We start from the raw sequence: 26,762 nt of genomic DNA, 5'->3' as shown, positions 1-26,762 counted from the left end.
ATGCTAAATACAGTCCTCATAACTTAGTGTGCACTTTCTGACAACCACTTACTGTTTTGTGGCTCAAAACACATTTCTGAAAGCAGCTTGGTTTCAGAGTGTACTGTTTGCGCGGGTGCATGCTTCTCATCAGTATGTGTTTTAGTCTCTGGAATTTCTCGAGAAAGAAGCACGAGCATTCATGGTAGGTTAAAATACAGCAATCTGGAAACATGGTTGATTCACATCACGTGCCATTTAATATTGCCGAGGACCTCACTTTGTACGTAAGAGGTGATAAGTGTCTTCGTAGCAATAGCGCAAACAGGACAAGGGACCAAGAACGAGTAGACACACATTTGGTCCCTTGTCATGTTTGTGCTATTGCTCCAAAGTATAAACCAACAAGCCCGAATTTCAATGTTGATAAGTGTCAATGTATTATTTCTCACACTTGCCTAATACATACAAAATTTGCACATGTTGTTTTTGAACAGGGTTTTGATCTGCAATGTGCTCTTCAGGCATTAATGTAGAGCTCAGAATTGGGGCTGTGGACAACAGTATCCATTGTTGTCATTAACCTTGAAATTTCTGTTGGTTATTTTCAAACAGCCACCTGTACCCGATCAGTTTCATCGAAGGAGTCCATGTGGACATTTTTCAAACCATCGACTACATGGTGTTCAATACTGTAGATGACTTCAGAAAATTGCTGTCCAGATACGAGAAACTTCCGAAACAGGTTGGACATGCACTTTTGCCTGTTTATCACAATCTGTTTCTTTTAAATCATATTACTGTCAGTGATAATATGGCTAATATTGTATTGCTAATATAAGTAATATTGTTAGTAGAGTGAATTAATTAACATGAAGGCTGACTTATTGTTATTCTGTGCCATGGGGCAAGAATAGCAGATGTGTATAAATGAAAGTCACTTAGGCGCCATGTGTGCATCCCCAAGCAGGTGTTTTTATTGCAACACACAGTGTTTGGAAATGCTTCTGCAGATTTTAGCGGGTCATGCCTTACAAGCACAGTGTGCCTGCTCTTTGTCTCGTTCTTTGCCTCATTCTTTTTCTCCGTCTTTCGCATTGTTGCAGAATGAATTCTAGCCAACTTGCCCAGCTTTTCGTCCTCCACACTATGCCTGTAGCATAAATTAATCTTAATTTGCAGGGATACTTGAGCCACACTACTGAAGTGATTCCATGGTCATAGTACTGACTTCTATAGATGAAGCATTGATGAAACACAAAAGAAAAGCTGCCTCAGTTGCTTATGCACCACAAAACACAACACAACACAAAAGAAAAGTGTATCTTAGGTTTAATTGGTAGACATGCGACATTAGTGTTCACAAAAAAGGAGGATTTATTAGGAGACACCACTTATATAAGCTTTATATGCACTGCTGCAAGCCTACCACATAGTAATGGGCCCCTCCCCAGAAAATCAGTGCATCTTCCCTGTGCTGCTCAGAGCATGAGGGTCACAGAGTCACTCTGGTTACTTGGAGGTCTGGTAGCCTTTGTGGAACACTGTAGTGATTAAATGGGATAGTCTGTCGCAGGAGGCACACTAAGGGGCTAGGTTAGGTTTTGAACCAGTTCCAAGTGTGACCTGGCGAGAGGCGGTGTTGCCAGTTGGGCATGACTTGTTCGGACTTAGTTCACCACCTCTTATGGTGGAATGGCAGCTGGGTGTGCTCCTTGCTTGATGGCACTACGAGACAAAGTCATGCTTGACTCAAAAGGTTTGCATGTTTTCAAGAGGTATTACTTGTTACAGTGGTAGTATTGGCCCTACTTGGTGCAAACTGTGTTTGAGCATGAAACTTTGTTGCATCTGCAAGCTTTAGGTGCTCATCTTCCCTCCTGCTGGGATTTCATGATGCCTTCTTGACATAGCAGAGGCCAGCCTTTTCTTGGTGTCGTGTCAATGTTTGTAAGTCAGTGAACCTGTGGTAGAGGCGCCTTGCATGTGCTTTACATTTATTTAGCCCCAAGTGTCCTTCATGTTGACGTTAGGACAGCTCATTGTGTAGGCTTTTCAGTTTACATCCCTGATTCTACTGAAGCTTATTCCATTAAAGGAGTATTTACACTTTTGGGTGCGCGTTATCTTGTTTGTAATGATGCATCAGGCATTATTATACATGGATTACTACGTGGTATTCTCCTACGACCGCTAAAGAATTTATACTCAAATTTCTTTCTCTTGCAGTGTCAGTTTCGGTTTCAACAGCCGAAAAATGACCATGATGTCAAAGTGTGGTTATAGGTCGTATGAGGCATGAAAAAACTGCTATATAATACCTGCTTCTATATTCCTTGTCATTCCGGCTCTTGAGAAAGGCTGGCTTCAGCACTGTAGTGAATTAAAACGATGAAGCAGCGATTATATCGACATTTTTCCATGCCTCATGTGACATATAACCACACTTTGATGTCACAGCCATCGTTCGGCGGTTGAAACCAAAACCGGCGCAGCATGAGAGAAAAATTTGATTATAAATTATTTAGTGGTCGTAGGCAAATACCACATGGTGCTTCATGCATAGTAGTGTCTTCCGCATCATTGTAGAGAAGAATTCATGCCATCAAATTTAGGTGCCTACACTCCTCTAATGCAGGACAGCTGAGGTAGCAATGGAACTGCCTCTTCCACCACTGGTCCTCCACTCAGGGAGGGCTCCATGACATATCATATCTGTATTTTGGAGCTTGGCTGATGGACAGTTTTACTGCACTAGCTGTACTAGGAATGTTGGCCATTTTCATGACATTTGGCATCTGCTCAGGTGCAGAGCAGGGGTAGAGTACTGTATATATGTTTCCCCCTAGCTCACGTGGCCCCCCAGTCCAGTTGCTGAATAGCACACGCTGTAATGCAGTTAATGCCTCCAGTTCTGTTGCGCTGGGGCCCATTTCTGCCAGTGTTGCCGCGAGCCACCGCATTCATCATTATTTCAGTTGCTGAATAGCACACGTTAATGCCTCCAGTTCTGTTGTGCTGGGGCCAAGTTCTGCCAGTGTCGCTGCCAGCCATCGCATTCATCATTATCATCACAATGACATGGGGTTAAGTGACCAGCAAGCACTTAAATTCTCAGCATCTTTGGTGTTTGCATTGTTGTCACTGACATGGGCATTCAGTACGCTGATGGCATGGATGGCAATGCCATCATATCTGGGCATTGGTTGTTCATATGCATTTCTTTGATCTGTAGCAGTGCACCAGGCACCTTTACTTCAGTACAATTGCTAAATGGGCGAGTTGGTAATACATCCTTCAGGGTAACAGTGCAAAAGACAACGACGAAAGAAACACAGGACGAGCGCTGACTCACAACTGAAGTTTATTGATAGGAAACCAGGCTTTGACTACAAGCCAGATACACAGCGTGCCCATAAGCTACGCGGAAGGTTCAGAAATCGATGCGTGAAGTTATTGTTAGCAGGCTAACGATGCTCGAGGACGAGTTCAGATTCCTCTTCAGTGCACCTTTAACCATCTTTGTGCAGAACCAAGCTGTGTTGTTAGTGGCTACATTTTGCACCTTGAAACAGTGGTGGGAATTTCTTCTCTGCTCTAGCTTGTCCATGTCAGTGTGGTGAGTGCACTGAAACTGCATGATTGGTACAAACAGCTCATATGATTTCTGCTTGAGTAGGCCTGTCTTGCATCCTTTGAAATGTACACATTTTCTTGCTGTTATTTCTCAGCACGGACTCAGTGGAGTAGCCTTACTAATGTGATGTATTGCATTTCTAACTTTGCTTGTCTCTGCAGTTTAGGGTGAGTACTGAAGGTTTCATGGCACAAGTTTGGAAAAGTGACTGTGCTGCAGAATGTTTCCGTGTGGCCTTGTATTCACTTTGACATGTGTCGCATGACTGACGAAATTATTGGTTGTGGTCCAGTTTGCTTTCTCAACACCAATTTCCACTGCGCATATTTTAAAGTCCTTGTCTCAGTCATTTTTGTATAGCAGTGCCTCTTTTACCAGCGCAGGTTTTACATTGTGAATGTTAGTGATTTTAGAGCAATAGGCAAATGTCTTTTTTATTTTTTTTTTTGCACAAATTATGTTTTTTTTCCTTTGCCAGCCACTTTCTCAGGTCATACTATTTTCCACGTAACTCACACCAGTGCCTTTGTCCATCTCCAGTGGCTCCTTGTGTGTTCCACACTCTTGCAGACTTGGTTAATATCATCATTCTTTGAATTCTCATATTGCACTTATGGGGATCACTGCATGCAGCCGGCCAGCAAGGCGAGCATCCATGCCACCTACTTGCAGGCTTGCAGGCTTATAGGCTTGGTGTACAATGTTACCAAATGGCTGCGTAGTGCCAGACCTCTTGCCGGTGAGATCATTTAAGGGAATCCTCTTTTTCCTTTTTAGCTTGAAGAGATTGTAGAACTGATGAAGGAAGGCATAAGGCTGAAGAAGACAATGCATGCCGTGTCCATGGTGAGTTTGCCATGTTTTTGCTAAGCACTTGTGTTTCTTTTGTAACAGAGCTGGCCACACGCTGGCCAGCAAGCTGTATGGAATGAAAATGTCTCAGTTTGGTTGTGCAAGGTCCAAACAGATGATACAAGGCTCCAATGCAGCGTTACAATGTCTGTGAAAACCGGATTCCTGAAACTTTTTTCTGACCTGTCAGCTGGGAAGTCGGAGATTGTCGTGGACGGTCAGCTGTTAATAAAGTTCATTGATGTTTCAGGGAAACCACCTAGTTTTCTCAGACATGAAAGATGGTGTATGTTTGCAGTTTATCAGTACAGTAGTAGTGAGTGAGAATTGTCATGCTGTCATATTTGGATGGGCTGTTCTCTGAGGTTTGTTTGGTCAGTTTGCTGGGCTAGAAGTATGTTGTAATAGTTTTCAGTAATCCAACCAACCAGAAACTGAAAAACCTGTCAGAATCTAAAGTTAGCACAGGTATACTGAGAGCTATGCTTGAAAAACCTAGCTGACAATAGCTGCTGAGTGGTTACTTTTACTAACTGTAAAACCCATCCTGCTGATGCACCGTGAGTACTTGGTTGGCGGGGGATGTCGAAGGCAGTCTTATTACAAACCAGGCTTGGAAGGTAGCGAATGCGAGGACATCTAAAATGCCATTTGGTATTGTATGCCAACTTTTATGAGTAGCTGACGATGCTGTCAAAATCAGCTGGACGTGTGAGGCATGTCTAAAATCAGCAGCTGGCTGTTGACTGTGCATTTTAATTTTTAATTGCTTATTTAAAATCACGTAGAGAGAATGCACCAAATAAACTATCTCTAGTTATGATGTGTTAGTTCATTTGTGAAGTCCTTGAAGGCTTGGATGTTTATTACTTATTGGCAAAAGTGATTTTACTCATCCAGAATACATGACAAGTAAGGCTGCGAGAAAGAATTAGTTCTGCTTAGTGAAATACTGCCTTTATATGATCTGACCTGTTTGAGGTGTGCCACAGAGAGAGAACAAGTTAATTGTGAAGGCAAGGGCAATAATATAGTTAGTAAGGAAGGTGAAATACGAGTATACAGCCTGCACAAGACAAGCTAAAAACATTCTCCTCTAATATCTGGCTTTGCCAGGGAACAGGGAAGATAGATGCAGCACACCTGAGTTAAAGGTTATTTGGCATAGTTATTTTAAAGGCATTGCAGCATGTAGTTAAATTGCTAATCATGCCTGTTATATGAGCTTTCTAAGCGAACTTAATGATATTTTGAACACTAATGTGTAAACTAGGTGCCCCAGCTAAAAGAAGCCAAACTTTTAAAAAAGATGATGTGTCCTAGCCTATTGAAACCAACTGAGGGCCGCTGAGAGTCGCACGGCCTAGTCTGCAGTATTTTTATTCTCCAAAACTAAATAATTAGTAATGACTAATTAACATTTTTTTTTAAAGTGTCAGTTCAGGTTTTTTTAATTGTTATGAGAAACAGTCGGATAAATGCTTGCACCAAGGTGACATTTACGCAGTTTTATTCACTGGTATTAAGAAGAAGCTACCATGTGACAACTGCTGGCACATATCTCGTGCCCAGCGCACACTCAGCACCTTGTCGGGGCGAGCACTGCAAAGAAAAGCAGATTTTGTTCTCTTGGGATGCTGAAGCAGCACCGCTGTCTTGTGGAAGCTTTTGTATTTTTTAAGGCCCTTTAAAAAAGCTACTTTATGTAAAAATGTACCTGACCAACATATCATCCAGCCAGTAATTGAAAAGGTAGCTAATTAGTCCTGTCGAATTAACTGTGGAAAAAAATTACTTTAGACTAGTCCACGTGACTCTCAGCCCTCGGTTATTTTCACTGGGCCAGGGCACTCCGTCTTTTTTAAAAGCTTGTTTACCTTTAGCTGGGGCAACCGGCATGTGAAGACCCAGTGATCAACAGAATGTTATCTTGATTACAAATGGAGAGTGTGCATCTAGCATGAACAATGAGAAGTGCGAATGTAGTTCATTAGAACAGGAAGGAAGCCTAATGTTTAGTGTTGTATAATTTGTCTGCATGCTGTTGTATAATTTGTCTGCATGCTATGATAGTGCTAGGGGACTAAGTAACCTTTTGCATTTCTTCTTTTTCTCCAGAAAGGTGTTTTGGACAGGCTGAACTCGTTTGAGGGTCCTGCTGAGAAGTCCGAGTTTTTTAAGCGTTTTGAAAGGTACCCTGATGCCATATCTGAACAAGAAAGGTATGTTATAATTGTGCAGCTCCGAGTGGTACTGGAAGCACTGTACTGAAAGAATATCTCCAGTTTTATGCTGGTAGTACAGCAGGCCTCGTATTTGAATGTAGATTGTGCTTGCAAATTTAGCACCGTCATTATCAGGGTGCTTGATGTGATTATGTTCAGTTGTAGTTTGGCAGATTCAGCAAGGTACTACTGTGCATAGTATCAGCATGATTTGGGGGGATCTGCACATTGTGGTAATTTTTGAAGGTTGCCAAAAGGTTAAGCGCATGTGCATTGGCAGCAGGCACTTTTGACTGAAGTTTTTGGGATGCCTGGTTATATTTAACCAGGGGCCCAATGCTGAATGAGCTACAAAATTCGTTAAGTGTGCAGGTCTTTTGAATTAGTAATTATAAAGCAGAAATTTTTCATTAATTCAGTCTTGGAATAATGTTATATATTGGGCGTTCCAAAAATTTTTTACTGACCATTAAGCGAAATCGTATTTACTCTTGTAATGGTCTTAATAAACACTATTGGCGAAACGTTAACAGCTACATTCTAAGGGAGAACGTGGCTTTCACCAAAAATTTTATTTCTTGATATATTAACATGAGATTTTTTAGCATATTAGAAATAATTTTGTGACTACTCTCACAAAATTTCACTGTTATATCGCCAGAAGATTGTTTTCTAATCAAAATTTTTCCTCTGAATTTTTTGAAAAGGGTGCAGTGTTAGGAAAATGTGGCGCAAGGCTGGTTTAACATTCATTGCATTCCTACTGGCATGCTAGAGAGAAAGATATTCTTAGAATTTTTTTTTCCACAAAGCACTAATTTTGGTTTTGAATTTTTTGTGATGCGGTGTCCGTTGACATATCTAGAGTGAGAAGAAAATTTCATAAGAAATTTAAAATTCACAAATTTGAAAAACAAAGAATGTCCTGCACTACGGTACTAGCAGTGCATCAAAGCAGGCAGGGTAAAAATACCGTATTTACTCGCGTAATAGGCGCACTCGCATAATAGGCGCACCCCTAGTTAGGGCGCGAAAAATCAGATTTTTTTATTTCCGCGCATAATAGGCGCACCCCGAACTTGGCACTGTGATCAATACTGTATTTACACGATTGCAAGCCGACGCCTCACCACCCCCCGCTTCCCAATCTTTATTTAGCAGCAGCTGCTGCGGACCCACAGCACGTACAACGACATCGCGTAGAACAGCCGCACACAGTTTTCAGGGATGCTCACTTTAAACGTCTGTTTGGAAAGCTTCATCTCCAGCCGGAAACGTTCCCGACTTAGGCCCGCGAAAACCTCGGCGCTTGGAGTCGTGTACGAAAATTTAGGGACGCCGCAGTCGCAACTGCCGCACTTCTCGGCCACGTCGTATTTTCCGACCTGCCGCACGCTTGCCGCGTTGGAGAGCAAACTCCCAGCCGTGTAGCTGTTAAGGTGCTTGCCCGTAGAGCTAAAACATCAAAGCTCCGCGGCAAAGCCATAAACCACGATAACTATCTCGCTACCGCAAATCCCGGCACTTGACAGCAACAACAAAAAAAAAAAAAACGAGCTGGAGATGCTGATGGCGATATAGATAGCGAAAGCTCGCGGCGAAGGAAAACGATGATGAGCTTGGCCTTGGGCGCCCTCCGTGGGCGGCGTCTGGAAGCTCCTGTGCGCGTGTGTGGCCTCCGCGATCAAGCGCCCGTTGCGCGCAGCTGGAGCCGATCGCGGAGGCCTCGGCGCGTGTATTCCGAAAGTTTCGGTGCGGCCGATACACGGACCTTTTTGTTTTTAACATTTTCTTCGCGAAAACGGGGAGCGGCCCGTACACGAGTGCGTTTACGCGGTGTGTTCAATTTTGAGAGTCGAAAAATTTCCGGAAATTTTACCCCGCGTAATAGGCGCACCCCGAACTTTGAGCCGGATTTTCTGGAAAAAAAGTGCGCCTATTATGCGAGTAAATACGGTAGATAAAACAGCTGTGAAGAAATCTGCTTCACAAGGTGAGTATCTAGGCAGAAAACCGTAACTGAGAAAAACACCCATTTTTCAAGCGTTTCCCCACAATGCGCAGCTGCTGCGTTTCACGAAACAATTTTATTTAGAGTACTTCCCGGTTGATTTGAGCTGTGAAGCTTTGGGAGAGCATAAAAAATGAGGTATACAAGCGAATTCAACAATTTTCCAAAAAACAATTTTTTGGCCATTTTTTGGGATTTCAAAGCCGCGCTCCACCTTAAATCCTCTTGAATTCGGTGAACGTGTTTTATGTTTGGATTAACTGCTTTTGGCATTGAACTGCCACTGAGCATTCTTCTGGGGTTATGTATCATGCCTCAGGTTTGAAGGTGGAAGTCAGGGCTGTTTCATAGTTTTTGTAAAGGTTGCTTGTTAAAGTGTGAAAAGTAGAATGTCTTTTCGAACATATTATGGTGCATCCTTTTCTCATGATTGTAGGGAAGTCCTCAAGCAAGATGCAAGAAAAGTGATAGAAACATCTGTGCTACCTGCCTTCAAGCAGCTGAAGAAGTTCATTCAAGATGTAAGCAAGTGAATCATTTAATTGTCCTGTGCATGAATTTCCTGAATTTCCAGCCCCCTTCCCCCTCCCTCCCATGCATACTTTCTGCTGCTGTGACATCTTTGTCTTTTTCTCTAGTGCAAAAACTTTGCATGACATAACGGTATTACTCACCAGCTCTCTGTGCTGACCCACAGATTTTCCCCTTTTTGCATCATGCGTTCACACAGTAGCATGTAGCATGCATCATACATTCCTTTTTGCATTCACACAGCAGCTTGTCTTAAACAGTCTTTTTCTCGCATGCCTTGGGCACACACCCATTGCTTCAGTGGCATTGTATTCACTGCTAAGTAACTGCGACTAATAATTTTCATTATCTTAAACGCTCTTCCGAAAAGTAATGACTTCATCCTGAAACCATAATGCTTCAAATGTGTGTGCCATTTCATAGCAGGACGGAGGGTTTCCCTGTCCCGAACCAGCCGCTGCCACCCTACCGAAGCAGTTTCTGACATCATCACTTCACCTACTTCTCCAGCTTCTGCACTGCCTCCAACTGTATTTGTCTTCCTTCTGTATCCAATCCCTCACTGTAATATACCACTGTTTCTTTTTTGTTCTTTGCATTGCATTCTCTGCCTGAGTATGTGTCTTCATTTTAATTTCATCTCTTCTGAGCAAAAGTATTATCATCTTGCAATTTTGTAATTCACGCTGCTCAGGGCCTACTTGACCTTAATACCTGATGTGCAAAGACCATTTCAAGCTAGTACTAGAGCTAATGTCATGCTCAGTGTGAAACATTATGCTCAGAATATGAATGAGTGCATCAGAAATGGCTCATAAAATTCCTGTTTCTGGTACTGAAACTGGAGGAAACAGTAGCCATTACTGGCCACTGAAAGTGATGAAGGGCTCGGACGAAGTCTGGCCTGGCCAGGCACATATTTTCATTGCATGTGTGCACTGATGCTTGGCAGTGATGTTTAACACATTTTAGCACCAATAAACAGGGGACCATGACATGAAGTGGGAAATTTGTTTATATATTGCCTATTTAAATGTGCCTGACAACAGGTGCTGTATCTGTTATCAACTTTCAAATCGCACCTGTCTGACTTGGTCACCTTTCACACATAAAGCCCCTTGACTCTTTGCACATAGCATTTGCACAAATGAGGCGCACCATTCTGCAAAGTAGTGTATATACTTGTGTGGCCCCAGGACAGTGTAATAGCGGTGTGTTCTGGATTCATTGCGCATGAATCGAATTTCGCGAAGATGACAACATCCAAGCCACAGCAGGAGATACTGGCATATAAACACGCAGGATGTTTAACTGTGAAGGGTAAGCGTAAGTCATTGGGGAGGGCTTGCAGCGAGTGGTGGTGATTCAGTGCAGTGTCACATCTCTTTGCTGGACAACTGCGCGGCTTACTGCAAAACTGTCACGTTTTACAGCCATGCCACTTGGCCGCAATTACTTCCTTTACATGTTCTGCTTAATTGCAGCCAATTTAGCCCAAGTAAAATTTCGGTCAACTGCTTAGAGACTTGGCTGCGACGTACTGGTGCTCATAACGTTTATATACTCATGGTTTGCACCTGTGGTGCAGCAGAAAGCAGTGGTACCTATAGATGCACTGTTTCTAGGAATACATGCCTCGCCTGAGGCATGACATTGCGGCCACGTCCTTGCCAAATGGTGAAGCCTACTACAAGGAGTGCCTGCAGTACCACCTTGAGCTTGACCTGCATCCTCGGGAAGTGCACCAGTTGGGGCTGGATGAAGTGGAGAGGATATCCAGTGCCATGAAGCAGGTAAGCTTCCCCTTGCTCCTTGTATATTTTGCTTACTGGTTATATTAAGCAGCAGGCAATGAGCTAAGTCTGGGAAGGCAGAGCTGAGCTTGTCTGTATGCATTTTGACCGGCACATTAAAGGCTAACTCGACCTTGTAGTTGTGGCATTTCGGGGGTTAGCAGCTGTTTGTAGAAACCGCAGCGAGCGGGCACTCATTACAAGCATGTAATGAATGATGCAAACGCCAGTCACATGAATTTACAGCACTGCAAATGAACAACCGTGAGCAGGAACTTACTTTTTGTAGCACAGTGTCTGCTTTCATCCTTTAGTGACAAGAGATGGAACTGCTAGTATAGTTTTTATGAAGGCATTTTTGGTCGGAATCGCCAGAGGTGATGTGGACCTCCCCTATTAAAGGGACTATGAAACAAATTTATTGAGATTATGTAAAGATAGGCAATCCATCACTCGTCACTCCAGCGCAAGAATTTTTGAGCTAGCATCAATAACAACGAAGTTATAGGCGATTAAAAATCACCCTCCTCCTCTCCCCCCTCAACTCGTACGCGCGGGGCACCATAAAAAAATAAAGAAAACAGCTCCGGGACTGGGCTCCGCCCTTGAAAACGTCATTCGCTGACGTTCGGTTTACAACTTCCGGTTGTCGCACTCCCGAGGAGCAGCATGCGTCGGCAGCGTCTCTCCGGTCTCGGCGCTTTCTTGGATTGCGGCGCGCGTCGGGTTTCTTTGCTAGTTGGCAGAATGGACCCGGACCTGTTCCCGGCTCACACAATGTTTTATTTTTTTTGTGCGCTGGTTCGGCCGTCACACCGACGCTGCCAAGTCTTGGCGTGAAACACCGTGCATGAGCCTAGCTGTCGAATGATGTTGGACACCCGGCTGCGGGATCGCAAAATCGCGCCGCCCGACTTAGAACACAAGGAACATACGGTATTACGGTCGTAAAACGGACGGGAGAGTGAAAGAAGGTCGGGACCGAGTCTGCATGTCGAAGCAGCAGCCGAATGTGAACCGCAGCAGTACGTAGCCGTCAGGCCAAGGCCCTCCGCGACAGCTAACGCTTCGAATTCGTCCTGTGCCCTAAGTAAATGCGGCACCTTTTTTTAAGTTATCGTAGATAAAATTGTCTTCCATCGCAGATCATATCGTGTAAACGTTCATACCGATCGCTGTAAGCTGGAAACTCAGCTTCCCGGCGGGAAGAAACAGTGTCGGCAGCGACTTCGGTCGAAGCTTCAGGTGCTTGACATTCATGCCTGACTGTCGAACGAGCGCTGGGTTATAGTAGTAAGCGTCAGGTGCGAAGTGTCGACCGCAAACGCGGAGTCTTCGGCGGGCGTGCGACGCTGGCAGTCCGATGCGCTCCATCCAGGCTGCTCGCTCACGCACGTCTCTAGGAATAACATGCCTAGAGACGCTCGCCAGTAACTGGGTTTGCAGCCGACGACACAGCAAGGCGTATTCATCTTGGGCGGTCGAAAAAGGCACTGCGAGTGGCTCCCGAACTCGCGACAGAAAGAGGCGGCAGAGGTAAATTAAAACCATATGCGCGAAGGCAATGCCCTCGCTCGCGCTTGCCCGAGGGGGTCGCGCGGCAGCTCGAGCAGACGATTTTCACCGCTACCGGAAGTGTGCCCGTGACGTCGAAGCTGCCGCGGCTCTAGCGAATGACAGCGTGTGGTGGCCTTCCGACGTCATGGGACTAGTGACGTCTGTTTTCCCGATTTTGGTTTCAGAATTGCTCCCTACGAAGACACCAAGCGGCGCGCGAATTTTAAAAAACACGATTTTTAAAAATTCATAATAAATTGCCGGCTCAGTTCCGAAGACTCATACTTGGTGTCAATGCTTCTGAGCATCACTTCTAACATTTACAAGCGGCTTTTAATTCTTTTCATGGTCCCTTTAAAGAGAAACCCGTAGGATATGCTCAGTGATGCATAATAAACTTTTTCATGATCATAGCAATGGAACGGTGTGAAAACAGCGGTGTTGTATCCGTTCAGTATTTAGATATCGTGATATCGCATGAAATACACTCAGTTGTAAGTTTGGCAGTGTGTCTGTCACTTCTTTTCTTCCTGTCCCGTTTTTTCGCACCATTCCATTGCTATGATCATGAACCAACTGGCCCAACAATCTTCCTTTTTCCATGAGGTTGGCAACAGGGAAGAAAGGGGTAGGGTGCTTAGGTGCATCTGAATCTGAGATGGGAAGGGAAGGCAGGGAGGAAACTGCTCCATTCATGTGGGGCTGGCTGTATGGCGGGAAGGGCAACAGACCCCCCCCCCCCCCCCCTTCCCAAAATATATAATGCAAAGTGGCACTCCCCCCCGCAGGGGCGTCTGATTCATGCAGACGTTGGTGAGTTGCGACACCACGGGTTCCTCAGCATCCGCAGGGACGTCCCCGCAGGGGGATGATGGTGAGCAGTGCGCCACCACGGACCCGAGCACCCGCGCTTAGCCGTGCGTGGCATCGCCGTGTCCGGGGAAAAGGGGATCCTGGTGGTTGAGCCAATGCCGAGCGTTAGGACCTTTAAGGCCCAGTGGTTCACGTGATGTCCCTCAGCCACTTTCTCATTCTTGAGAAAAAAAGACTGAGGTTTTTATTTGATTGGTTTGGAGCTTCGACATCCTTGCCGAAGCAAGGATGGCCGATGAGGCTACCTGACCCTTTTTAAAAGCTTTTACCGTTAGCCATTCCTAAATCTATTTTCTCTGTTATTGGTGGGTAGGTAAACTTTTAGGCCCTTTACACCACTGATCACTTTTCACATTTTTATTGAATCGCGCAGAAAACATTTCCTATACCTTGTGCTTGGCATATGATGGCCTTAGCTGCCTATGTGCCATTAAACCCAACACAACACACAAAGTGGCACTCCTTAAAGGTGCACTGAAGAGGATTCTGAACTTGTCTTTTTGCCGCGGGAACTCAATCTACACGTTCCTAGCATTCTTAGAAACTGCGACTTATTGCCCTCTATGGCCGATTTCCCTAATTAAATCGAATTAACGTCCGGCTCCCGCCTTTTTTTTTAATTCTCCCGCGTACGGTGGGCAGAGTCGACCAACATGTGAAGTGCCTTTCAGCCAGCTCCGTGGAGGCTTTGCTTTCGCTTTATTTTGTTTTTTAGGTTTCCATGAATAAATAGTTTCATTACCAGATAATATAGCCGCAAAATAAGCCCGCAGAAATAAAAATACGCGCGGACTATTTGCTACTACGGACTACTACGTATTACTCCGCCGATGGCAGAGCGGCAAGCCGCCACGGGACTGGGTGAAAGGCGCTCCACGCGTTGGTCGACTCCGCCCACCGTACGCAGGAGAATTAAAAAAAAAAAGGCGGGAGCCGGACGTTAATTCGATTTCATTACGGAAATCGGCCACACAGGGCAATAAATCGAAGCTTCTAAGAAAGCTCGGAACGTGTACATCGAGTTCCCGCGGCAAAAAGACAAGTTCAGATTCCTCTTCAGTGCACCTTTAATGGCTGTTCAGAATAATGCTCATTAGAGTCACTGGTTGGCCAGCATAGAAAGAGGAAGGGAAAGAAAGTAGCAAAGGAAAGGCAAGGGGCTTAAAATTCTGGAAATCTGGCTGGGTTGAAGAGAAAAACCATGCTTGAGACAAACTTTAAAAGTAAGCAGAAAGCATAACAGGAATCTCTCTTATCCCATGTGCAGCTTTGGAGTGCTAAACCCCGTATACCGTGCTGTATCGTACCATACCATACCGGAAAGCATACCGGAAAGCATACCGGAAAGCATACCGGAAAGCATAGCAGAAAGCATAGCAGAAAGCATAGCAGAAAGCATAACAGAAACTTAGAGCAGAGAGAGGGGAGTCCAGAAAACCAATGCTAGTGGTCCATGACCGGTCACCAGGGGTGAGTGGTTGTAACGCTTTGGTCTGGTGCTAGTGCCATGTGCACTATAGAAGACAAGGAAAAAAAAATAAATAAAAAGCCTCAGTTGCAGACTTGAAGTGGAATAGCTGCACTGCCAGTTTTATTCACCGCATTGCGCACTGGTCGCTTTCTTTTACTGTGGTCCCCTGAAATTCTTCCTCTCCAGTCTTCCCTCCCCTTCCCCCTCTCTTGCACAGACACCACTCATCTACCTCCAAGCTGCATGTTGCCATTCGTCATATATACTAGTGTATAATAAGGGATTAGCAAGCAGCTTTCAGGTATACTTGAAAAGCGGGGCATTTATTAAACCAAGGGTCATTTTCAATGCTCTGGCACTCACACCCACATCCCAAAAGGTCGATGCACCGAAAGTAAAGGGTCAAGGATTGGCTTATCAACTGACATCGATGAGATGAAAAATTTCCTGGAAAAACACAAAAATAATGTTGCAAAGCTGAAAGCAGGACTCAGGCGTAACACTGCAAAAAACAAGGCCACCTGATAGGTTCCGACAATGCCAGGATAACTGACAGTGTAACTAACCTACTATAAGAGGGCTTTTCTTAGAATGTAAGTGTACCAAATGACATTTGAAACCATTGGAACGCTGCAGGGTGCCCTGTCTAATGCATACGCCCGCGGCTTTGTCCTGTGTCACGCGTCTAGTCAACAGTGGACCTCTGCGCTTAAAAGTTTCTTCTGCTCAAGAGGCCGAACCAGTCTAAAAACATTGATCTCTCTCAGCGTACATCATGGATAACATACCAGTGCATGTACGACTGGCGTGGTCTGGCTTGCTGGCGAAAAATTTGGCTGCTGGCTGCATAGTGCTGTGGATTAGATCTTGTGCTGCAGTGACAGCTAGATGTATATTTCTCGATGCAGTTGAGTTGCACAGCGGAATGTGCTGGTTGTACGTAGGAAAGCAGTGACCTTTGTTCTGCTTTTCAAGTGATGAAAAGTGGTTGCAGAAAAAAGAAGTCTCTGGTATGTAATTGACTGCTTCACTTGCATATCTCTGTGCTGCGACTGCTGACACTTGGTTCTTTTAGAATCAGTGGAAATGGGAGCAGAAGTTGACTGTGATGGTGTACTTCATTATTTTTTTTTCTTTCAGATTATCAAATCTCTGGGTTCTGAAGCTAGTCCAAAGGAATTTTCTGAAGCGCTACGCAATGATTCATCTTTCCTATGCAAGTCAAGTGTGAGTCTACCTTATTCAGGGTTGTGAAAATTTATGTGGTTGGTACTCATCATTTGAGCTACTAATGAAAGCCTTATTATTACCCTGCATTGCAGATACAATTTTCAGCATATTGGTTCGATGTATGATGGTCTTATTTGCTGTCACTGCACTGTGAGTGCTTGCCACCAATTTATATCATGCCAGGTTTCATGAAAGGTGTGAAGAGGGGTGTGTTGTGGGGGTTGTTAGATTTAAGCCCTTTATATTTGCGAACTAGTGTAGCCTTAGCTGGATTATATGTTTAGTAGCTGGGACTGTCCTAAAGGGAAACTAAAGGGAATTGCAAGCTTGATCTTGATTGAGGGATTAGTGTCTCAAGGTTGCGATTATGTCATTTTTACTGCAAACAGAACTTGGATAAACCAGAAAATTGCATAAAAGTTAAATACATGCATAAATGCCCCTCCAGAATTCTAGTAACCATGCCTGGTCAGGTGAATTTTTCACTGGCCATGATTGGCTCATTGCTTCCACATGCAGTGCAGTGAGTAGTGTTCAGCTGCGAGAATGAAAGCGTGGCTTGCTTTGCATGACACCCAGTTTATTTTTTTGTTTATTGCGCACCTCTGCAGACCAGATTGGCTTGAGCAGAAAGGGCATGTAGCACAAAAATATCATTCAACACAAGAAAAAGACAACACTGTATGCGAAAAATAAAAGTGAAGTATAAAAAAATGGCATAACAAAGAAAAAAAAAGCTGAAAAATGTTTGAACTCGGAAGTACAAAAAAAAGTTGAAATAAGTCTAATGAAGGAAATAGTTTTGAAGCACCTGTTCTGCATCAGGAAAGCAAAATACATGAGTGCTTTCTAATCAAATTATTTTAGAGAAGCAGCTATGCTTGGACGTGTGTTTTAGCAAAAAGCGGCTCTAAAGAATGTTCTTTATTCTGAAGCATATTTCTTGTAGTGCGGTGCCTAAGGAATGAAGGAGGTATAATTGTAAGTTTACCTGGCAAGATTTTGTGATTGAAGAAAATGCCGGAGCATGTTTGTGTTTTGCTGGGCGATCAAGATTGGTTCACTTTGTGGCAGATTTCATTGCTTTGGTGTGGAATGACCAGTGGATTAACTCACTATTGCACTTGACTTAAGTACATAGCTCTACGGGGGTTGGCAGTGCCTTGAAATGGCATTTTTTTATTATTTTTTACAAAACACAGTGTTTGCTAACAGCAGTACTGTTCTGTTTCATCCCTGGAAAAGTTCAACCTGACGTGTGTCCACTTGTTCAGGCACCTAGGACTTCGATGGAACTTGATTGTCAGTTTGAATTGCTTGAATTCAGTGGGTGTCAGTTATTCACCCTCTAGTGTGGTAAAGTTGTGCCCTAATCAGGTGATCACACATTGGTGCACATTTTTACTTAAGCACACGCACAAAAAAAAAAAAACACCAAGACAAAGAAGAATGCAGAACAGGCATGCTGATGTTGGTCTTGTCTTGTTCCATGCACTTTACTCTGTGTTGACAATTGCAAGCTTTTTTCATTGGGGCCTGAGCCATTTGGGGCCAGTTGCATCATGTCTTTTTTTTTCTGAAAAAACTTTTGCAATATTTTATTAGTGTTCATGCTGCAGTAAAATTTTCTGATGTAAAAATTGCTTATATTAATAAGTAGAAGCTTCCTCGCATTGATGAATTAAACGGTGGAAACTCAAAGTGGTGGCATGCATTAGTGTTTTTGTCATGCTAAGCTATGTAATATAATGCTGGAAGAGAACATAATGCAGCCATTTGTCACATCTTGACAACATTTGCTAAGAGAAAAATTGTCTGTTGTAAAAAAAAAAAAAAAAAAATTATGTTGCGGCTATAGTGCTGGCATATATTGCCACTCACTCTGAATTGTCAATAATCTGAGTGCGAACTGTGCTTACGATTAGAAGTTGACAGGTCAGAATGTCCTGTCAGTATGTTTATTGCAGTATTATCAACACAGCCATTGCAAAGTTTACGTAGCTTGAACGGTAAGCTTGCTACTGCACCACTAGAAACTCCTTCAGAAAACAGCTGTCTGCCCCTTAAAGGGAAAGTGAACATATATGTAAAGACATTGCTGATGTCTGGAGTGTTCTTGGATATTGCAGATATGCTTCTTTCACCAAAGCAGAGGTTTGGTGAGCCTGAAAAAATATCTAGTGTGGGTACCAGCACTCAGTGTACCCTTGTGCAGAAAAGCTGATGGTGGTAATCTGGAGCAAGCTGGTTTTTGTAATGTACTGTGTATTGAAGTTGAGTTTATTGTTGGCGTTGCTTTGTTGACTCATATATGTGGAATCAGTGCGAAATAAAGCAATAAAATGTCTCTTTTCAGGTATGCAGAAAGTAAGTGAAGAGAAATAATACCCCAGTACTGAATTAAGTTACATCAGTGAAGCAGCGATAGTAATGTTCACAAAATGACCTCAAGTTATGCTTGAGATGCTTCAGAATTTCTGGTTTCACTGTTCTATAAACCTGTTGGATTAGCTCCCATATAATCTTGTACAAGGGCTGCTCCTGTGTTTGGGCTGCACCCCCTGTTTTGGACTAGATAATTGATAAATAAATATGGTTATGTTTTTTTTTTTTTTAATTTGTGTATGGGCCGCACCTTTGAAATTCACACCCGAATCTTTAAAAAAAATGTGGTTCTTACTTACAAGAGTCTGTACGGTACAGTCAGCGCTGTGTTTTGACCCTTCCTTGTATGGCTTCGACCATTTTGCTGGCTTACAAGAACTATACAGTACTGTCAGCCTGAAATTAGTTTGGGGAGATTAACATAAGTTAGATGACTTCTCAAAAATACCTATACATGGTACATGTGATGCACAATGCAACTGTATTACCGTATAAACTCTTGTAAGGGCTGCACTTTTTTTTTTTTTTAATTTGGGAAATTTTGAAGGTGCAGCCCATACTCAAATTACCAAAAAATGTGTGACTGTATTTTTTTATTTTTTCAATTATCTAGTGCAAAACAGGAGGTGGGGCCCATACATGGGTGCAGCCCTTACACAAGATTATACGGTAAATGCAAGGTTCTTGTCGATGTTTGGCTCACTAGTAATTTGCCATATTGGCCTGATTGCGATATTTTTTTGCTCATAGGAGGAAGTTGTTCGAATCTATGAGCAACTGCTTGATGAAGAAATCAACCCAAAGCTGCTAACTATTTTTCCGTCGGTGCCAAAGTCTCCTCTCAGGTTTGTTCTTCAGCTGTAGAGTCAAAGGGAAGAAGTAAACTTCTTCTTTGACACCTGTTGCATGGGATTTTTAAGGGGGCTTCCTGTGCACAACCAACTGGTGTCAGTGTAGTAGAAAAATGGTGATGACTCAATCACGGCTGATACAAAATTTCCTTTCCAGTATGCACTCTGTACAATGCACAAAATTTCACACATTTTGAACACTATCAATCTTAGTCGCAGCACCGCTTAGGCACCATTCTCGTAATGCCAACCGACAACATGCCTCCTGTGCTCATTGGAGAGACAAGACCAAATGTCTGCTCCCTGTGTGGAAGCACTCCTGTTATTTTGCTCCGCCAGGGATGCATGGTACTCGGACAGTATGACCACGGGATCACTACAAATGTGGGAGCCACAAATGTTGAAAGTTCATGTAATGGGGCTGTGTCCTCTCGCTGCCTGCATCTATGTTTGCACTGCTGTTAGACTAGCGAGTATGATGTTCTTTGGTCAGAGCATGTTTGACATGCGGGGGCCGATCGATGGTGCTGGCATGGCCAGGGGGCAGCTGATAATGGCTGATATGAACATGCCTGACTATGCAGGGTTGTGCAAAGATTGTATGAATAATTGCAGTCCAACAGGCATAATTGTAGGGGGCAAGGTATAGAGGAAAATGGGAACCAGCAGTTGTCATCCTACATATACATGCATAAATATTATTTTGCAGACACCGGAGACACCGCCAGTTGAACAGTACTCTTTTTTCTGAAACAACTCTAAAAAACACCATTCCACGCACTTAATACGCAACTGGAGTAGTACATAAGAACTGGCATCAAAACAAAAATGAAGGAAAAAAACCAAGGTGTACCAAATGCCTTGATGACAAGATGTGTTTAAGCACTGAATAATTAGAGATTTGACGTGAAACACTGCAGGTTAGTAGAGAAAGATGAGGTAGCAGCAGTGACAGTATGTTCTGATAAATTATTCCAGTTATGGATTGTTTTTGGAAGAAAGTATGTTGTAATATATTTACCGTGCACCTGTATGCATATACTTTCATTGAATGAACGATTCGAGGAGACATAAGTTAGTGGGTTAACGTTAGGTGTGTGCGAGTATTCGATAATTTCGAGTATTCGGTCAAATAGTACAGTATTCGATATTCGGTTCAGTCTGAATATTTGGTATTCGAAGTCTCAAAGTATTTGTCTCGGAACGAATAACGTTTCCGGCACTCTTGCTGCGTGGGGTTTTGGTTCAGCGTACCACGTCCCCAACTCCATGTCATGTGCCTGCGTTCCCACACATATGCTGGAGCCGGTCTGCGCATGCTCGTGGCAACAGACTAGAGCAGGCGGAAGCGTGTCACCCAGATCTGTACCTGCCAGTCATCTACAGCTGCGCTACCCACGGTGCATATGCGCCGTAACTGGCACAATGGCATGCATGCATCAGTAGAGAGGTTTAGCATAGCACGATCCACTTCCGCACCGCCAGTGTACACGCGCTTATTGGTCGTGATGGGCAAGGCATGCAAACAGTTGGCCGGCGTTTGGTGCCTTGTGGCGTTTTCGAAGGGCGATCTGCACATGCACCGTGGCACCCTTCGGGTGTGGATCACACTATGCTAAATCTCTCTAATCTGAGGATGTTAGGAGAAGGTACGAGGGGGTACCCAAAAGAAACCGGACTTATTTTTGTTTGAACTTATTTGTTCACATTTTCAGCACAGACCTTCAATATCCTTCAAACTACTCTCCACTTACAATGATACGTTTGTCGAAACTTTCATTCCATTTTTCAAAACATTGTTTAAATTCATCTTTTGTGATGCTTGACAATCCCTCCGTCGTTTTTTTCTTCACCTCAGCAACATCAGCGAAACGCTTTCCATTCACCTGTCTTTTCATTCTACGAAACAAAGAAAGTAGCACGTGGCAAGGTCGGGTGAGTATGAGGGTTGAGGAACAGAGGTCATGCCATTTTTGGTCCGAATTTGTCGTAGAGACAGGGCTGTGTGAACAGGGGAATTGCCATGGTGGAAAAACCAGTCACCCGTCTGTCACAAATCAAGGCCGCTTCCACCGAACACTGTTGCCCAATCTTTTCAAAACATCCAAGCAGAAAGCCTGGTTAACTGTCTGACCCTGCGGAACAAATTCTGAATGGACGACTCCTCTCACGTCGAAAAAACAAATCAGCATTGTTTTGAGGTTTGGTTTCACCTGACGAGCTTTCTTGAGGCGAGGTGAATTTGAAGTTTTCCATTGGCATGACTGTTGCTTTGATTCAGGATTTAATTCAGGAACACTTGAGTTGTCCCCATAGCATCGTCCTTGAACGTCTTTCTGAATATTTCAAGAGTTTCCGTTCGACTTTTTCCGAGAAAAAATCTGAATTTCACCGGCGCACGCTGTTCACGAAAATCAGCCATTGCAAAAACGACACTCACACAAAACAGTCGTCACTCTAAAACTCTGCCTAAACTAGTCTGACCTTCTTCAGCGACGGCACTCGGCTTACTGACTCTGAAATGTTCGTTCTATGCGCTCCTAGAGGCAAAACGCGGTACCACAGAAGCTGTGCCGATTAAAAAATTAGTCCGGTTTCTTTTGGGTACCCCCTCGTAAGTGACGCCAACCAAGTAAAATATTATACAGGAAAAACACGACGTTTCGGGACCGGCTCGGGCGAGCCGGTCCCGAAACGTCGTGTTTTTCCTGTATTTTACTTGGTTGGCGTCACTTACCTTCTCCTAACATTAAATTTCCCAACCAGACAGACTTCTGTCGAATGTTTTCTTTTTTTAATCTGAGGATGCACGGCTTACTTAACTTCTGCGGAATGAGTCTGAACTGATTGCAGCCGCTCTTCTCCTTGTGAAATTCTCTAAACAAGCGCGACAGTGCGAGCACAAGGGAGAGCTAGCACGAGACACATGGAGATTGGTGCCCTTTTCGGATGCCTGACCTGGGGTGGTGTTGGGAATGCGGTGCATACGCTTAGCAGTTGTCATGAGGTCACCATTTAAAAGCAACAGCTGCGCAACGGCCCAATCGCAATTAAGTGCATCCGTTGGAGGCCCCGCATATAAGTCTCGCACTCCACAGATATGTTGGCATTGCATATAGGTCGGCTCCCCCAATTTCTAATGGCAGTTTTTGCAGAAACTTGACGCAGCTTAATTTTCAAAGCTTTTTTTTATGTGTACTGGCTTTGTGTGTTCCAATTTCAAAATTTCAAATGCCTATTTCACGCTTTAAAAAATGCCTATTGTGCCATTCAACCTTTTTGTGTTCTAGAAGTATTCATAATATTTGCTTTGAAATTATTTGAAGAAAATTACTGTTCACTTCAAATTCGCTTTGAGAGGCCCATGTGCTGTTTGATGTCGGTGCATGTTGAAGAACCCCAGTTGGTCGAAATTACCCGGAAGCCTTCACTACGGCATCCCTCATAGCCTGAGCCGCTTTGGGGTGTGAAACCCTATAAACCAAAAATATAAACCACACCGAATTCGCTTCGAACTAAAAAATCACTATATTTGCACATGCCTACTTAATGCATACATCCTTATCAGATACTATAGAAAAGGCCAAATCTGAGATATTTCCTCCTGTTTTCTAGTAGTGATCGACCCAACTAGTTTCTAATCATTTTAGCACTTTTTGTGAAGTCAAATTCACCAGAAACAAACCAGGCTACACGTTTCAAATGCTCATGCTCATTTATGTTTTGCTTCATGAAAGGGTCCCATGCAGAACAACCATATTCCCATATTGGACTCATGGTAGTCAGGTATAACATTTCTTTGAGTTCAAGAGGTGCTTGACAGGAATTTTGTCGTATAAAGTTAAGTGCACGGCTAGCATTGGATGACAAGTAATGAACATGTGTGTGCCACAGCAGGTGACTAGCAAACATAACTTCTTGATACTTGTAATCTGAAACAGTAGACATGCGCACACTGCCCAGAAAATAACTCTTGACCCAGAAACTAGCTATAGAGGATCTTTCCTTGTTGGGTTAGTAGGGCACTCAGTTTTGCCTGTGTGTGCAGTTTCTTGCGTATTAATGAATCCTAATACACAGTGGGTTTTGCTGAGAATATAGCCTTGCTAAGCATTTGTCCCTCTCAACCTTCATTTCTGCACCAACATGCCTGAGTGGCTGAGCAGGAAACTTTCATTGGAACACGAAATACGACAGCTTCTACGTTTTGTGGTACCACAGTCGTCAATTCTGGGGGTGCTCATGTGCAGAAATCTTCCAGTCATTGTACTGTTGCTCCTTGTATTGTCAAATCTTTTACTGGCTTTTTGGTGAGCTTGTACAGCAAGGGTTCAGAATAGCTTTGCCCCCTCTTAGTCATACTGTTTGCTGTGTTAAGGATTCCTTTTTCACTTCGTCACACAACTTGGACGTGGGCAGGTGCAGATGTGGGCCACTTCTGCCATTCTTGAAACATTGCCGTTGTGGTGGTGATTTTTTAGACCCCAGATGGTATAACATGCTGGTGTCTCCCTGGTTCAGGGCATTCAAGCTTCAAAGAAGTGTCACTTCCTTTAACGTATGTGCTTTTATCATGCCTGCTCCAGTGTATCAGCGGAGCTTCATTGATAATGATGTTTTTATTTATCCTGTCTTGGTTTATTTTCTAGAGTTCAGCTCCAGGATGCCTCCAAGTCCAGTGGTCCATGTGCCATGTACATCCAGGGCACACCAGATTTTTCTCGTCCTGGAATATTCTACGTCAATGCTGCTGACTTATCCAGATCGTATGTTTCTTGTCCCTGTTTGTTTGATTGCAGTGAATGCCCATAATGTACATTTCATTCCTTGTTGGGTGGTTGATGTCTTGCCACTGAAACTGTATGAGGGTAACACCTACTGTCAGGCCAGTACTAATTCTTGCGCATACATGTCCTTAAGGTAGCAATAAATTATTAGAGCAAGTTTATATGTGAGCAGACAAAAAAATATGATTTATCAGTTCTTGAAAAAAGTATTAGGGAATGTTGCGAAAAAAGGCGCTGCAATCACAGAGAGTATTTGGCAGGTTATTGAGTTATTAATGAACTGTCGTATTTTGTTCCTGCACTTAATCTGTTTAACAGCAACCTACACAGCAAGCTGTTTTAGTTCTAATATTCGGACTTATCAGGCACAGATGCTCAGATGAGCTCATTATTTGGCTCGCTTTTCTCAATGCGGTTTGCATGAAAATCTTGTGAAATTTTGTTACACAATCACAATGTTATATAACCAAAATCACAATCGCTGGAATGCATCTCTTTAGTTGGGACCTTAGAGATGGATATGATGTGAGCAGTCTGGTTGTGTTTCATTTTTTTTTTAAGCTTGTAAACTGCAAAAGTGGTTGTTTTGTTTATCATCACAAAATATACTTCCTTTCAATAGCTGGGTTATGCCCATTTTTGACAATGGTAAACTGAACTCGACCATCAGTAATAAGAAATTCTTTTTCCTATTCTATATTGACTTGGTTAAGGAAGCATCTTTGCTCTGAGGAAAGTTACCAGGGCCAAGTATGTAGTGTGCAGCTGTGCATTATAGGGAATCAGAATTGGGCATAGATGATATCAGGCAATAGTCTGTTTTTACCAACACATTCCTCAAGAAAAATGCTGAAACATGGTGCCTTTTTTTTTTTACTTTCCATTATTGTGCTGCTTTGAAATGAAAAGGTTGATGATTTATGAAAGATTCATGTAGTGCTTGCAGCTGGCATTGTTAATTTTGACCTTTTTTTGCCACAGGCCAAAGTACCTTATGCCTACTTTGGCATTGCATGAAGGCAATCCTGGTCACCATTTGCAGGTAAGTGGCTCTGTGTACAGCATTATATTGCCTGCACAGTTCTCTGTACAGTAAAAATTGCAACTGCTTTGTCTTCTTGCTCAATGTTACTACGCAAAATTGTAGGCTAGGAAAAAAAAAAATTCCCTTATGGAGCTAACTATGATGCAGTCATCACATTGCCTCCTGCTCAATATCAAATTAGTAATAAAGGTGTTGGTTACTTTCTCCTTAAACTGTGCTGTATTAATGTGTAGGCTGTGCAGATGAGGATTTTGCATGTAGGAAAAACACTGATCTGCTTGATAATAGTTGTTTTCAGCTTCAGGCACTCTTTTGTGCACATCTAAAGGCTATTACTGACCTCTTCGAAGAGACCAACTTCACATGCTTGTTATTGCATTCAAAATGACATCAGCTCTAATTGAACAAAGAAGGGATGGCACCGCATGTTGGTGGCAGACATGTCAATGGTGACTACACTGACTGTATGCAACCATTCTTAGCTACTTTGTCTTGTCACAAAAATGCCCTGCATAATATAAACCCCCTGTTTTGTGTGCGCAGCTTGCTTATGTCTCTTCCATCTGCTCTTGTGATGGCTGTTTCATAGCTTGTGCTACATGCTAGCATGTGAAGTAAGGTTAGTAAATCAGTGAAATGTGGAGGGGGCCCTGTGCCACTTTTTAAAGCTAATCATCATGTTCCAAGGGATCCTCACACATTAACAAAATCAATGTAAAAGAGTGACAGAGATTGGTACGTGCAAGCTAAATTCCATTATACCCTTGTAATGTAAGCAGTTTCCATTTACCTTTCTAAGACTGCATATATAAGCAGTCGAGCTCATCACTCGCTGCAAAAAGAAGAAATGCAGTGGCTGCATGAGAATTGCTATGCTTGCATCTTGCTGCAACAGCACAATGTTGCTTGTGTGTGCTTTACTGGTTTTACTACTTTCTTTGTTCTGGTGACTTTAATTTTGTGCTTTGAACATATCTGTAGGGTTCTTATGCTATGGAGCTGCCTGGCATGCCATCCTTCCGGAGTCATATTGAAGATAGGCGCTACAATGATGGACCTGTCCACTTTCCTCTCCACACTGCATATGTTGAGGTAGGTTACAAATTCTAGTCCCACCTTCCTGATTAGGCTTCCTTGCTCAGAGTGTGTTTGGCTTACTCGAGCATGCTGCATTGTAAGCAGAACGCACAGTGCAATATTTAACATAGTGTCTCAGGCTGATCTTTCTGCCTTTGTTAAATATAGAACTTCTCTTAATAATAGTAATAGCAAAGTAGATCCTCATTGATTCATTTTTGAAAAATTGCGAGGGTAAAACTTTTTATTACCCTGGAAAACACATTAATGATGGGACATAAAAAATGGGACCCAAAAATGGGAAGTAATATTTGATTCAAAATAATATCTGCTTGTCTTCAGACTCACTGCTACATTACTACTAGTATATAAAACAAGGTAGCTGAAGATATAGAAAAGTATTGTGAAACCCACCCATTTTGCAGAAGGACTTGGCTTGGAAGGAGTCTGTTGTGCTA

At 43.2% G+C, this 26,762-nt stretch overlaps 1 protein-coding gene across 3 annotated transcripts in view; it reads left to right on the top strand.

The window, feature by feature from the left end:
• Positions 1 to 26,762, top strand: part of LOC149351805 (uncharacterized) — a 48,736-nt gene that overhangs the window by 4,736 nt on the left and 17,238 nt on the right. For all 3 annotated transcript variants that reach the window (XM_089581137.1, XM_089581135.1, XM_089581136.1), the window contains exons 4-13: positions 595 to 724; positions 4,394 to 4,462; positions 6,587 to 6,690; positions 9,141 to 9,225; positions 10,861 to 11,028; positions 16,070 to 16,156; positions 19,295 to 19,389; positions 24,045 to 24,161; positions 25,164 to 25,224; positions 26,209 to 26,319. In XM_089581137.1, the coding sequence (XP_089437263.1) occupies positions 595 to 724; positions 4,394 to 4,462; positions 6,587 to 6,690; positions 9,141 to 9,225; positions 10,861 to 11,028; positions 16,070 to 16,156; positions 19,295 to 19,389; positions 24,045 to 24,161; positions 25,164 to 25,224; positions 26,209 to 26,319 (1,027 nt within the window). The remainder of the gene's footprint in view (positions 1 to 594; positions 725 to 4,393; positions 4,463 to 6,586; positions 6,691 to 9,140; positions 9,226 to 10,860; positions 11,029 to 16,069; positions 16,157 to 19,294; positions 19,390 to 24,044; positions 24,162 to 25,163; positions 25,225 to 26,208; positions 26,320 to 26,762) is intronic.

Source organism: Amblyomma mixtum, chromosome 3 (assembly GCF_055824585.1).
Source record: "Amblyomma mixtum isolate Tamu chromosome 3, ASM5582458v1, whole genome shotgun sequence".
NCBI classification, from domain to species: domain Eukaryota; kingdom Metazoa; phylum Arthropoda; class Arachnida; order Ixodida; family Ixodidae; genus Amblyomma; species Amblyomma mixtum.
The sequence above is the reverse complement of the archived record's forward strand: the minus strand, read 5'-3'. Positions and strand labels throughout refer to the sequence as shown.